This window comes from Rhineura floridana, chromosome 7 (assembly GCF_030035675.1).
Source record: "Rhineura floridana isolate rRhiFlo1 chromosome 7, rRhiFlo1.hap2, whole genome shotgun sequence".
NCBI classification, from domain to species: Eukaryota; Metazoa; Chordata; class Lepidosauria; order Squamata; family Rhineuridae; genus Rhineura; species Rhineura floridana.
Genome location: NC_084486.1, coordinates 20,912,511 through 20,926,901, shown reverse-complemented (window position 1 = coordinate 20,926,901; position 14,391 = coordinate 20,912,511). Strand labels below are relative to the sequence as shown.

At 44.3% G+C, this 14,391-nt stretch overlaps 1 protein-coding gene across 9 annotated transcripts in view; it reads left to right on the top strand.

Moving 5' to 3' along the window:
- The window catches only part of OGDHL (oxoglutarate dehydrogenase L), a 103,672-nt gene that overhangs the window by 26,023 nt on the left and 63,258 nt on the right, over nucleotides 1-14,391 (top strand). For all 9 annotated transcript variants that reach the window (XM_061634996.1, XM_061634997.1, XM_061634999.1 and 6 more), the window contains 3 exons: nucleotides 438-553; nucleotides 1,749-1,903; nucleotides 6,474-6,620. In XM_061634996.1, coding sequence (XP_061490980.1) covers nucleotides 438-553; nucleotides 1,749-1,903; nucleotides 6,474-6,620 — 418 coding nt within the window. The remainder of the gene's footprint in view (nucleotides 1-437; nucleotides 554-1,748; nucleotides 1,904-6,473; nucleotides 6,621-14,391) is intronic.

The following is a 14,391-nucleotide window of genomic DNA, read 5'->3' as shown; positions in this document are numbered from 1 at the left end:
ATGTCTCCTGCATAGAGTGCCCTGCATAAAGAAGCTTTTTCAAGAATGATTATTTGCAAGAATTTGGCATGAAGAAATTTTCAAGCATATCTTGAAAATGCTCCAAAGCAAGGAGTTCCTGGCTTCTAAATGCTGACAGATTAATAAAAATGGGCAAGAAAATAAACACAGAGTAAGAGTAGGCAAAGCTGCAACAAGAATGCATGAATATTCATGCCAAGTCTGTTTGACTTTATTGGTTCATCTCATGTTATCTTGAATCCTTATGATACTTTGAAAAACTTGCCCTCAGGCTTTCAGATATCTCCAGGTATGTACAAAATGGCATTCTTTGTAGATAAGGTCAGAAAACTAATGAGGGGTGTTTGTGACCCTATAGAGTAATGTGTTATTTTCTTCTTCTTCCTTCCTTCTCACTAACAATGTATATACCACAGAGTTTTATGGCTTGTATGAATCTGATTTGGACAAAGTGTTCCAGTTACCTACAACTACCTTCATAGGAGGAAATGAGACCATGCTTTCTTTACGAGAGATCATCAAGAGGTTGGAGGTAAGTGCAGTCAGTCATGTCTTATATCATTCCTTTCTCCTAAATGGGAGTTCAGTTACCCAGTTCTTCGGTCTTCATACCCTGGAAATGAATAAAATATAGCCTAACAAAAAAAGGTTAATATTAATAGTCTAAATGCCTCAAATGAACATTGCTAGAGAAAAGTTGTATACAGAGTACCCTGTTGGAGTAGAGTGTGGAAGTGCTACCAACTCGGAAGCTCCACAAATACAAATTTGTCCAGTGCCAACAGGATCTGATGTTATCTACCATCAATCATGCAGCAGTTGGCATGGTTTGAAAGTGAATAGCTTTGAGTTTGAGGAAGTAATAGTAACTAGGTGAGAGGCTCAATTCTGATCATTTTTATACTTCCAGTACCAACTGCTATTGTAGGTCTTTACCTTGAAAGGATATCCACTTCCAAGACAGGACATTGGCAACAGTGAACTGTTGCGTCTAACTGCGTTATGGAGTGCAAATATTTCCTTAGAAAACAGAAGAAAAGAGAGGTGAATTTATCTGGCCCAGTATTATTAATAGATCCCAATCCAGTTCTCCAAGCAAGAGTGTCTCCCACCGCTTCTCTTTTGAGAGCCTTTAGCTAAAGATGGCTAGGATTAGACCTGGAGATTCATATTAAAAGTGTATGGTCCATCACTGAATTATGGTTCCTTTGTGTAGTACATATTTGTGAATTCCTTATGTAAATTTAGCTATTTTGAAACACACACACACCCCTAGAAGTATTTAATTGATTTCCATGGATAGGTCTTAAGAAGACATAATGATTTCCAAATACTTACTTGTTTAGATATCAGGAGTGGGTCATGAGCTCACATGCTCTTGCCCCTCTTGTGCTCTGATTTCCTCTGCCTTTTAACTTTGGTTAGGTGTTAAATTTGACAATGATTAAGGGTGTTCTTAAACCACTGTTCGGAGACCTGTTTTGAGGAAATTTAAGCACAAGAATGGAAGATCAGGAGAGGGAGTGTGCAACCCCACTGCCTGCTCCTGGTTAGTATTTGAGTAGTAGTATATCTGTATTAGTCCTTAGGAGGAGCTACTTCCCAGGGTGGAGAGAAATAAGCATGAAGCTGTAGTGGATGATAAAATAAACTTTCTTTGGTTTATAGTCTGTCTTTGTCACCTTTTTAATTTTTACATACTTTAAATGTATCATTTTATCATCCAGAATACATATTGTCAACACATTGGGCTGGAATTTATGTTTATTAATGATGTGGAACAATGTGATTGGATCCGGCAGAAGTTTGAAACTCCAGGTGTCATGAAGTTCAACAGTGATGAAAAACGGACATTGTTGGCTAGATTGGTGCGGTCAACAAGGTATGTTGGGAAGGAGTGATATGGATGCTTGATGGGTCCAAGGAGTGGTTAACACCTTACTATGGGGGTGCCTTGAAATAGGTAGTGGTGCAGCTTCTCCTGAAGTGGCCCTCCCTGGACCCAGAGGTTTTAGAAAACTACCACTCTGGTGGAGGCAGATTATTAAGACCCCTTTCAGTTTCAGGCCCCATTTTAGCACTGAAACAGCCTTGGTCACCAGGATTAATGACCTGTATTGACAGAGAGGCTCTCCTTGAGCTCTCAGTGGCTTTTGAAGCCAGTGACCATGGTGTTCTTCTGGAGCTAGACAAGGGGTTGGGAGCTGGAGGCACCACATTACATTGGTTCCACTCCTGCCTGCAGGGTCACTACCAGAAAGTGGCTCTAGAAGACTGTTACTTGTCCTCATAGCTCTTGGACTGTGGGGTCCCATAGGGGTCTATTTTGTGCTGGCAGCAGCTGATGGAACATCTGGCAGGCATTGGGAAAGGCTGATGAAAAATATGGTCATGCTCAGGCTGTATCAGTTCACAAATGTAACAAGATTGGTTCTACTCTAGAACATTTGGGTAGACATTTTATATTGTTTCTACAACATAGCATTTGTCTTCTAAGTGTTTGTTTAGTGACACAGCAGAATGTAAGTCCTGCCCAAGTTTAATTAAAAAGAGAAATGAATTTGAACCAGATGTTTTGTAATAATCAGGTTACCATGGCATTTGAATGACAGGCTGTTAACAATGTGTCACACAGAATTTTTTTCTCATTTATCTTCCTGATGTGCGCATCCCCATCCCCCTTCCCAAAACCCAGTACATACTTTGCACAGCTGATTGTACTGGTTGACTAAAAGGATACGTTTAAAAAAGAAGGAAGGAACCTGACAATATCCAGTACATACAGAAAAAATGCTGGGAAGAGGAATTAAGCTTATTGCATGCCGATCTTGTATGCAAACCCTGCATGCCCTTCCATAAAATCACTTATTCACATATTCTGAATCTAATACTTGGGAGTTTTGTAAATTTGCAAAAGTTGAGGGTAAGCAGGAAAGGAGAAATGAATCAACAGGAATGCTGTGTTATGGGAGACAATGAAAGTTTGGGGGTATTCTTGCTTTCCCCCCACAGGGAATTCTGGGAACTGTAGAGGAAGATACTTATTTTTAGATACTCAGGGTTTCCCCTTCACCTAGGATCTGGGCTACTTTAAACTGCAGTTTCAGATCCTGGTTTAAGAAAAATCCTGATTAGCCTTAGGTTAATGTCAGTGCTGATATTTCCCTTAACTGTGGTTAAATGGTGTGTGTGAAGGAGATTTGCTATGGGGAGGGGCTCTGGAAAGTGGCAGTGTGCTGCCTTCTGATTTGCTAACTGTTTAGTAATAAGCTAATCATAAGTGTTCTCATTGAGTTGGTCCTTTGATGGATCAGGGACCAACATGTATACCAATTTCCTCATCTGTTCATTGCATATATGTCAATAAAAGAGATGTTTTTGTTTTATAGCTCAATACTTTGTGCTGCTTCCTAGCATAACAGAGAATCTGGGTTCCAAAAGCAGTGATGAGCACTTTGACTCAATTGTTAAATGCCTCTTTAAACAGCAGGAAATAATGCAAGCAGAGATAATGTACCACTGGATAATACATTGCTGCTTAAAAGAAAGTTAAAAGCTGTCATTCTATTTCTATTTCAAGTTCAGCAGGATGATTGTTCATAATTGGAGTTGCCACTGTTTTACTTGTCACTGTTTTCTATGTGGAAAGATTCTCCATTGGTGTGAAATGTCATAACTCCCTGTTTTACCTGATCTGTGCCAAGTCATGGTATTTGAGATGCTGGTCTAAAGTTTTTATAACTCTGTATTAAGTAGCTGTAAAGTAAAAGAAGAAGAAATGTTAATTAACCATTTTTTAGCTTAAGGATTTATTGTTGGCTTTCTAAATGGAGAAACCTTAAGCGTGCTTACTGGGAACTAACAGCATAATCCTAACTATGTCTACTTGGAAGTAAATCCAATTGAATTCACTGGGCCTTAATCCCAGGTGAGTGGGATTAGGATTGCAAATTTAGTCTCACTCTGAAAAAATTGGTTAAGAAGTGGGCTGTAGATGTGGCACAATTTGTTATTTTGAGACAATTAGCATACTACTGATATTTATTATGGATTTTAATTTAGTAGCTATATTATTGTATGTCTTTAACTGGACTATTTAGCATAAACCATGTTGAAAGACCCTTGAACGACAAAAGTCAGGATATAATTTGTTTGTTTAATTTATATCCTGCCCTTTCTCCCAATAGGAGCCCAGGGCGGCAAACAAAAACACTAAAAACACTAAAATATCCTAAAAACAGACTTTAAAATATATTAAAAACATATTTAAAAACATATTAAAACAAAACATTTTAAATAAATAAGTAATATTATTAATCGGCACTATGACAAAAACAGTCCTTGCTCAATCTTGATAGTTAGTTCCTAAAGTGATCATGAAGATGCTTTCCCCCCTTTTTACGTTCGAATTTTAAAAAGACTTTATAGAAAGTATTTTTTTCAGCATTGGCTGGAACACTTTTCAGTTGGGTACATTGCTTCTAGTCCACTTGCATTAAATAAGAAGCTACTTAAGATTTGTCACTAAAGGTTTATTTCTCTGCTTATTGATTGTTGAGGAATAGATTCTGGTATAGTTAATGCTGGCAGATAACCAAGCCTTCTATCATCCATCTAGAGAGCTGTGTTACCCAGTGCAATTTCTAAGTTGGTGATTGCTTAATACTGAGTTTTTCTCTTGATAATGTGTGTTATCTTTTTCTTTTTGTTAATGATGATTTTGCTGGTTCCTGCTGTATGAATTCTTTTGCAGACTTTTAATTAAGGTAGTAAAGCAAGAGACCAATTTGAACTCAGATGGGTGTTTTCTGCCTGCATGTTGACAAATGCCACATGAAATAACTTTGGTGTTGCAGCTGCTTTGCACAATAGCCCTAATTGTGGAGAACTCTGTTGCTTGAACCAAGTGTTGCACGCCTCCCCAATCTCCGAGTGGTGAGATTTCATGGGTCCCTGCGCTCCTCCAGGGTTTGGTTTCCTTTGGGAAGAAGGTCAGCAGAGACTGCAGTGTCTTTATGAAATATGGTTTGTTTATTTACACACATTCCAACCTGAGCTTAGGATGGAGGGGTTCAAGGCATCAGCAGTCCGATGTCCAGCTTTCCCATCAGTATTACAGGAGCCATCCTATAGCCACGATGCAGAGAGCCAGCCTCTCTGCCTACCTCCAGTTCCCAGGCATTCTCTAGACACTCTCAAAACACTCAAAAGCACAAAACTCTGCTAGCTGCCAGGAGGGCGGGGGGAGGCTCTTCTGCAGAGTTTAAATGACAAAAGGATCTTCCTGGCCCATTCACCAGTTGCTGGGCACCTAACAGGCCCATTAACTACCTGGCCATGCTATTAGCTTAACAAAAGTAACTCTAGCAGAGCCAGCCCCTCACCCCAAGAAATAGAATTCCAAATCAGAGGCTGGAAGGGGACTCACAAGGATCATCCATCCCAATCCCCAAATTCACAGCACAAGAACTTCATGGCCTGTGGCTGTGACTAGCCAGGTGAATTATTGGGATTGCCTGTACTTGGGCATCAGAACTCTCTTTAGGCACAGAAGAGCATACCGGTATTCAACATTGGACCCTGGAGATAAGTCAAAGCATTTGGATTGGCCAGGTCTAGTATAAATTCTAGGAGCCAGACCTTCTACCTTTGCGTTCTGTTCTGCTTTCAGCAGAACTGTATGTTTTCTAGTTTTGCTAGCTCCTATTCAGCTCAACTGCCCAGATCCAGCTCAAGCAACTTGCCTTCCCCACTCTAGGCTAGAAAACACATCTTTCTACCCTACACTTTCGTATTGTTCTTAGGGATAGATTGAGCAGTCTAAATCATATTTTGTGTATATTTTTAAAAAGAATGCATGGAAAGTCTGCATTTAAATTGTATGCATTTTGTACTCACTTTTTACATAAAAGACATTTTCCAATGTTTTTCAGTACATTTCCTAACATAAAATACATTTTTTTACTTACAACCCCTATTTTTGTGTACTGAAACTCCATTGTGAAGTCTGGATAAATGCATAATCCAACTGGAAGTTGAGTTCTGATTTACAAGAAAGTCTGAGCACGTTGGATCAGGTTAGTTAGTCCTTTGAGAAAATGAGACTGAACAAATTTCTCCTTCAACCCTAAAACGTTGTCTACAGGTTCTGGTTTGGCTCTGTGAAGAGACAGAGCAGCTTACTATGTGGTTCACCTTTGTGTGTGAAGTCTTTGTGCCATGGATTTTTGCAGCTGGTGTAGAAACTCTTTGTGACAGGGGCAACTCCCTGTGGCAAGGAACTTTATATGTTCCAGCCACCATATGGAGCAGCTTCCACATGGTGATTGTAACTTTTGTAGTTTTGGTTCTGACAGTGTATATTTCCATTTAAAAACTTACATTTTCCTTGAATTAATATAAAGATACTTCCTTAATCTAGTGCTCTCCCTTAAATCTCTCTTCTTGGGCAGATTTGAGGATTTCCTTGCCCGGAAATGGTCGTCAGAAAAGCGCTTTGGTTTGGAAGGATGTGAAGTAATGATCCCTGCTCTAAAAACCATCATTGATAAATCTAGTGAAATGGGAATTGAGTATGTTATATTGGGTATGCCTCACAGGTAACTATTTTAATTTAATTATACAGATCACGTAGCAGTGGGCTCAGTTGCATGACTTGGTTAATAGAGTTAAGAGATTGCTGACCCCATTATAGAGATTGGTTTTAGAATGGGAATTAGGACCAAACTATGCACCATAGTTGTGGAACCATAGACCCAGGGGCCAAATACAGCCTTCCAGGCCTCTGCATCTCACCCTTGGAACTCTCCCCAGGCCATATCTCTCACTGCCCCTGCTTCACACCTAGAATGTTTTTGTGTGGTTGGAATGTGTCCTTGAACTCTGATAATGCCTCTTGCTTTTCCGGGAGGAGGATAGAGAGGGGGCTGTGAGTAAAAACCAGCCTACTGTACAAAGGTAATAATTGCATTCATTGCTCCACCTACCTTTGCCCCTGGTTCCACCCACCACTGGCATGTGGCCCTCTGAAAGTTGTCCCAGAAGGAAATGTGACCTTAAGGCTGAAAAAGGTTCCTCACCCCTGCTACACATGACACTAAATGCATGTCTTTAGGTTGTGATTATCAGCAGCAGGGCCCCCCAGTCATGCTCAGGATTGCAAGGGGAGGGGAATTCAGTCTCTTCCCCACCTGTTGCTATGGTGCTGTATGACAATCCCTACTCCCTGCCTGAAAACTGCTTGTTTGCATTGTGAGGAAGCCTTCCATTGATGCCAGTGAGGCAGATGAAATGGAGATGTGGACCTGCTGAAAATATGAGTTACACATTTTAGTCAACTCACAGACTGAACTGTAAGCCACTGTGAACTCATTTTATATCACTTGACACACCAGGAGATTTGAGTCTTGTTTATCAGATCAGAGAGACTAGAATTCATGAGACTACAAATTAGAACTACTTTTCTTATTTAAATGTTAGAGTCAGGAACTGGAAGGAAGTATTGCACTCAGACAGACTTGATTTAAATAGGAGAAGCAGTTGTCTTGCTTTACTTAAATGTCTTAGCTTTATTTATATGTAGGTGTCATGGGAGGTGAAGGACACACCACTAGTCAGGAAGCTGGACAATAACTGTATTGTCTTTTTCAAACAAGAATAGAACAACAGCAGGAAAATCCAGTGACCAAACTATATAATGACAGTATCACACAATAGGAGTCTATATGTATGAGTAGGAGTCTTTCACAGTTATTGGGGTCACAGATCAGATTTGTATGGGGAGGTGTTCACCTTTAAGTGTCTCAAGAGTTTGGCATTACTAGATCTTTCTCCTTAATTTTAATTATATTGCAGCCTGGATAACTTATCTCAATGTTATATGTAAGATTCCTTTTCCGTTTTAATATCATTGCCATTTTTCCTATTGTTTCTTCCTATAGATGGAATAGTCCTCCTAAACATAATCTCCTCTTTAACAAGCATCCCCAAATCTCTCTGTGTTCTTCTGCCCCCTCAAAACTGTTATTTCCTTTTTTGTCGTAATCTATTTTAAAGTGCAATTTAAAGGCGTGTCACAGTTAAATTTGTTTACACAGTTACATTTTAAAGTTTCAGCATATTGCTATTTCCACAATATTCTTATCTCCTAGTCCCTCACTTTTATTTCCTTTGTTTCTGTTTCTTTTTAAACTTAAAGTCAATTTGAGCAGTGATTTAGCTTTCTCCAGCGGGCACCAGGACACCCCCAAGTGGGTATTGTGTTCCTTGCTAGTGCTTGAGGCAGGAAAGAGTTAACACTCCAAACCGACCGTTAATGCGGCCCCTCCCACGGAGTGCTAGTTCGTTTTCCTGCCTCGCTTGAGCAGTAGTGATTTTCGCCTTGCTCTTCAGTCTGGCTGAGTTATTTCTTTCTATTTTTCTCTATGTTATTTATTGGTAGTCAATGTTCACAACTTTTATCTCAGTGTTGTATATAGCTGTTCATCCTAAGATTAATTAGTACCATGTTTTCTCCTCAGAAATGAATTTCTCTGTGATTTTTCCAATTAATGCATTCCCTTAGTGATATTTCCCTCCCTTAATGATTTCCCGGGTAGATTTTCCATAGGAGGTATGCCATCACTGCGGGTAGTGACTCCACCTATCGTCCGAAGGCAAGAATGTTTCTGAAGTCAAGACTAGGGGCGTCTGGCCCCTCCCACTCTCCAGTTCATTCTTGCCTTCGTACCGAACAAGTTTGAAATTCTTGCTAGCGTACCTTCTGATAAATTTTCTCTGTATTTGTGTGACGGGTGGGAGGTTTGTGTGTGTACTCCTGTACCTTCCTTTTCTCCTCTCCTATCTCAACTGTTTTGGCTATACGTAATTTGTTCTGGGGAATTTCGTTGGGGGGGTTCTCCCTTGCCCTCGTTTTTCCCCCCGTCACCAGCCTAACGGCTCTTAGGGAGACCGCGGCTGCGGCTCCCTTTTCCCTCAGGCGGCGGACGTAGTTTCTACTCAGGAGCTTGCGGCTGCAGCTTCCTGGTCCGCTCCGCCGCATATTTCGTGCCTTTTTTGGCTGGCACTTACAAGGAGCCTGCGGCTGCGGCTCCTTTTGTCTTTGGTTACTGCCGCGGCAACTTTTTGAGGCGGCCCCAGAGCCTAGGCTCCATGTCTCACGGACGTTCGGGGAGACCGCGGCTGCGGCTCTCCCTCCTTTAGCAGGCGAACTACAATTAACTAGAGCTTGCGGCTGCAGCTCTCTGTCCCCGCTGCCTCTATCCTTTTTCTCCCCCCCTTGCCTCCTATTCTCACGGCAGCTCCAGAGCCTGCGGCTGCGGCTCTGTGTCAGAGCCCCTATCTGGTGAGGTTGCTCCGCCTCCCCCGGCTCATCTGCGGCATCTTAAGCCTACCGCAACTGCCTTTAGAGCCCGCGGCTGCGGCTCATTCTTTCCCTCGTTTGCTGAGCCCAATCGTGCTCTCCCAGCCCAGCGGTCCCAGAGTTTTGGTTTGAGACTGTTTTGTGCTTGCTGGTGCGTTCCTGTGACCGCCATTGCTTCTTTATCACCCCAAGCTTCTCTGATTGGCCAATTTTCCCGCCGTTTTTTGCGGCCGCCATTTTATTTGTCTCTTTCTGTCTAGTCAGTTACAGTGGCAAAAAGGGGGGTCTCAATTACACGGGCTGTAATTTGCAGAGCCAAGGCCTTCTGGCAGCCCCACAGCGTGATTTACATAGCTTTCTCTCTGCTACTGCTGCTGCCTCTTGCAACTATTTGAATACTGCAACTGCTTGAAGCTGTTGATACTATACCAAAACTGTTTGAACTGTGCATTCTGCCCCATCCGTGGCCGTGTACAAAGACTGTCCATACTATACAAAAGCTGTTTGCTCTGTACATTCTGCCCTATCCGTGGCCGTGTACAAAGGCTGTTGGTTATATACAAAAGCTGCTGGACCTGTACAAAGCCTGTTATTGCTGCAACTGATACCTAGTGTGCAAGGTGTTGATACCCAATAAACCCTGTCTGGACTGTACATTCTGCCCCATCCGTGGCCGTTTACCAAGGCTGTTGATATTATGCAAAGTTGTTTGAACTGTACATTCTGCCCCATCTGTGGCCATGTACCAAGGCTGTTGATACTATACCAGGCTGTTTGAACTGTACATTCTGCCCCATCCGTGGCCGTGTACCAAGGCTGTTGATAATATACCAGGCTGTTTGATCTGTACATTCTGCCCCATCCGTGGCCATGTACCAAGGCTGTTGATACTATACCAGGCTGTTTGAACTGTACATTCTGCCCCATCCGTGGCCGTGTACCAGGCTGTTGATACTATATAAGGCTGTTTGAACTGTACATTCTGCCCCATCCGTGGCCGTGTACCAAGGCTGTTGATACTATACAAAGCTGTTTGAACTGTATGTTCTGCCCCACCTGTGGCCGTGTACCAAGGCTATTGATACCACGCAAAGCTGTTTGAACTGTACATTCTGCCCCATCTGTGGCCGTGTACCAGAGCTGTTGATACTGTGCAAAGCTGTGCAAATATTACATTCTGCTCCATACTGTACCACACCTACGGATACTGTGCCAAGATATCTGGACGTGCATTCTGGTCGTGTACTAAGACTGTTCATAGTGTACATTCTGCCCCATCGTGGCAGTGTACTTAGCCATCAGCCAGTGCATTCTGCCCCAGTCATGTGCCGTGTACTGAGCCTGTTCGGGTCTGTACATTCTGCCCCATCGTGGCAGTGTACTGATACCCATAGAAAATATAAGATGGCGGAACAGTGCATTCTGCCCCATCATGGCAGTGTACTGCTACCCTTAATAAATATATGATGGCAGAACAGCCAGAGACAACCCAGGCAACCTTACAAAGCTATTTGGACTGTACATTCTGCTCCATCCCATCTGTGGCCGTGTACTAAGCCTGTTCATAGTGTACATTCTGCCCCATCGTGGCAATGTACTTAGCCATCAGCCAGTGCATTCTGCCCCAGTCGTGTGCCGTGTACTGAGCCTGTTCGGGTCTGTGCATTCTGCCCCAGTCGTGTGCCGTGCACTGCTACCCTTAAAATATATGATGGCAGAAGAGCCAGAGACAACCCAGGCAACCAGGCCGAAACAACAGCCAAAGGCAAACCAGACGACCAAGCCTAAAACACCTAAGGCGGTCAAACATAAGCATGTTAAAGCGGTTGCCAAAACAAAACATCTTGCCAGCCACAGCACAACCAAGCGACCTCGCTATGTCTCTGCTCCAGATCCAGAGGGTTCAACCCATGCACCGTTAACTACCCTCTTTCAGTCTCCTGCTGCGTCCTCTGATGAGGAGGACTTCCCTGGCTTTTCTGAGCATCCAACGGTCACCCAACCCGGGGCTTACTCTATTTCACAACCTGTGGGGCCGTCTGCACTTCCGCCTATCCAAGAGCAACGGGCTATATCTCCGGGACTGCAGCTGTCCCAGGAGTTCATTGCTCAACGTCAGGGCATGCTGTCATTTTTCACTCAGAGACAGTCACCATCACAAGTTCCCGCTATACCTCCACACAGTGGGGACCAACTTGCTCACAGTGAGACGAACCCTTCATGTTCTCCAAATCCGTTTGACATTGCCAGGGGCAGGTTTGCTGATGACGTCTCTGCTGCATTTCCACTGCAAGACGAAGGAGACGTCTGGAGTGACCATTCGGAACATGAGCAGGATACATCCTATCGCCTCTTCGATTCCTCAGACTACCAGCCTCTTGCGCGCAGAGTGTTGAACACCCTAGGCCTTCAATCCACCCCAACTGCAGATGCTACTCCCGCTTTAAAAGGGGCCAGGGTCTTGAAATCCCCTGCTCCAGCAGAACACTATCTACCTGTGCCAGACCCCATCGCTAAACTGGCCAAGGATGAATGGTCTCACCCCTTACAAGCACGCCATTTTAATAACATTGCGGACAGACTTTATCACCCCAGTGCTGATTGAATTACACTGGTTGCCAGTTGTATACCGGGCCCAATTCAAGGTGTTGGTATTAACCTTTAAAACCCTATACGGTTCCGGCCCAGTGTATCTGAAGGAACGCCTCCAGTATCACCAAATATGCCACCAAACAAGATCAGCCTCACAGGACCTTCTCTTGGTCCCACCGGCGAAGACAACTAGGCTGGTGAGGACCAGGGGGAGGGCTTTTTCGATCCTGGCCCCCACCCTCTGGAACTTACTTCCCTTTGACCTTCGGCATGCCCCCTCCCTGTTGACTTTTCGCCGAGCCTTGAAGACCTGGCTCTTCAGGCAGGCCTATGGGATCTCTGGGGTGGGTTAGGTTTTATACTATGTTAACATAGGATGGTTCTGTTAGACGAGATGCTATGATATTAATACTGTGATGATGATTATGTATATATTGAGTGTATTTTATATTGTACGTTGCCCAGAGTGTCCGTTCAGTCGGACAGATGGGCGTCTGATAAATAAAATTTTATTATTATTATTTATTATTATTATTATTATCCTTTGGCCCCGGACTTTAGTACCAAGCTGGCCGTCCCTGGCATAGACGAGCCAATTTCCAGTTTAGTTTCCAGATCTCTCTTGCCACGGGAAGGAGAATCTCATTTAAAGGATGCCACTGAGCGGAGACTGGACTTCGCCTTACGCAAGTCTCATGAGGCTACCGCCTTTTCTATGCGGGCATCTACATCAGCCTCTATTTTTACCAGGGCAGCGATGATGTGGTTGGACGACCACATTGAGGATCCCAATCCAGACCCTGTTTCTCTGCGAAGATAGTTAATAAAATTGCGCAAAACAGCTGCTTTCGTGGCCGACGCCACCTTGGACGCGAATCAGCTAGGGGCACGCGCCATTGCGGCTCAGGTTGTGGCCCGACGGACACTCTGGCTTCGTCACTGGCAGGCTGACTCTACTGCCAGAGTCAATCTATCACGGGCACCTTATGCTGGATCTTTACTTTTCGGCGAGGAAGCACTAAAGGCAGTGCTTGTTGACCCTAAGGACACTCGAAAGCCTGTCTTGGCCACAGTCAGAAACATCGAGCACAGGCGGTGTTCCTGTCTCCAGACCGCATAACCACCATCACAGACATCGCAAGATCCCTGATGCACAAAACATCCGCAGACGTCATGCTTCTAGTCAGGGCTCTAGGAATGTTGGTGTCCACCATTCACATTGTTCCATGGGCTCGAGCTCATACTCGTCAGCTACAGTGGGCCTTACTGCCGTTCCAACACAACATTGCCAGCTCAAACCATCGAGCAATTCCCTTGAGCCCCAAACTGCGTTTATCATTCCGCTGGTGGACGAGGGTAAAACATCTCACCCGGGGCACTCCGTTCAGAGAACCCCACAGGACTGTCATCACCACAGATGCCAGTCTCCTCGGCTGGGGAGCCCACTGCAACTCTCAGTTTGTTCAAGGGGTTTGGACCGCAGCAGAACTGGCTCAGAGCATCAATTGGCTGGAGCTAAAGGCGGTCCACTTTGCTCTGCTCCATTTTCAATCTCTGCTCCCCTTGGACCATGTTCTTATTCGAACCGACAACACGTGTGCAAAATCACATTTGAACAGACAAGGGGTAACGAGGTCGCGTTCCTTACAGGATCTAGCTTACCTCATCTTCGACTGGGTGGAACACAATCTACAGTCCTTGAAAGCAGAGCATCTCAGAGGTATTTGGAATGTGACAGCGGACTGGCTCAGCAGACAGCAAGTCTTTCCAGGAGAATGGAAACTTCATCCGACCGTTTTCCATCTTCTCCAGCGTCGATTCGGCCCATTCTCAGTCGACCTGTTCGCTTCCAGTCGCAATTACCAGCTTCCCAGGTACTTCATACGATACCTGGACACGACAGCGGAAGCGGTGGATGCTCTGTCAATACTGTGGCCGGATGGCCTATTGTATGCCTTCCCTCCAATAGCACTGTTAGCCAGAACCTTGCGGAAGGCACGGCGCGAGAGGGCACAGCTAGTGCTGATAGCACCGTATTGGCCCCGTCGACCGTGGTTCTCGGATCTCCTTGCAATGTTGGTGACGGATCCTTGGCCACTACCAGTCAGGCCAGACCTCCTATCCCAGGGCCCAGTATGTCATCAGGACCCCAAGTGGCTCAACCTAACAGCGTGGCTTTTGAATGGCGACATTTGAGGTCAGCTGGACTGTCGGACGCTGTCATTGACATTATTCTAGCCTCGAGACGACCATCCATCACCCGTATATATCAACATACTTGGGTGGCTTTTTCCAGGTGGTGTCAGACTCAGCACCTCGATCCTTCACAGGCTACAGTACAACAAGTACTGCAATATCTTCATAGGGGCCTCATGATGGGACTTAGACCCAACACATTGCGTCGACACGCGTCCATT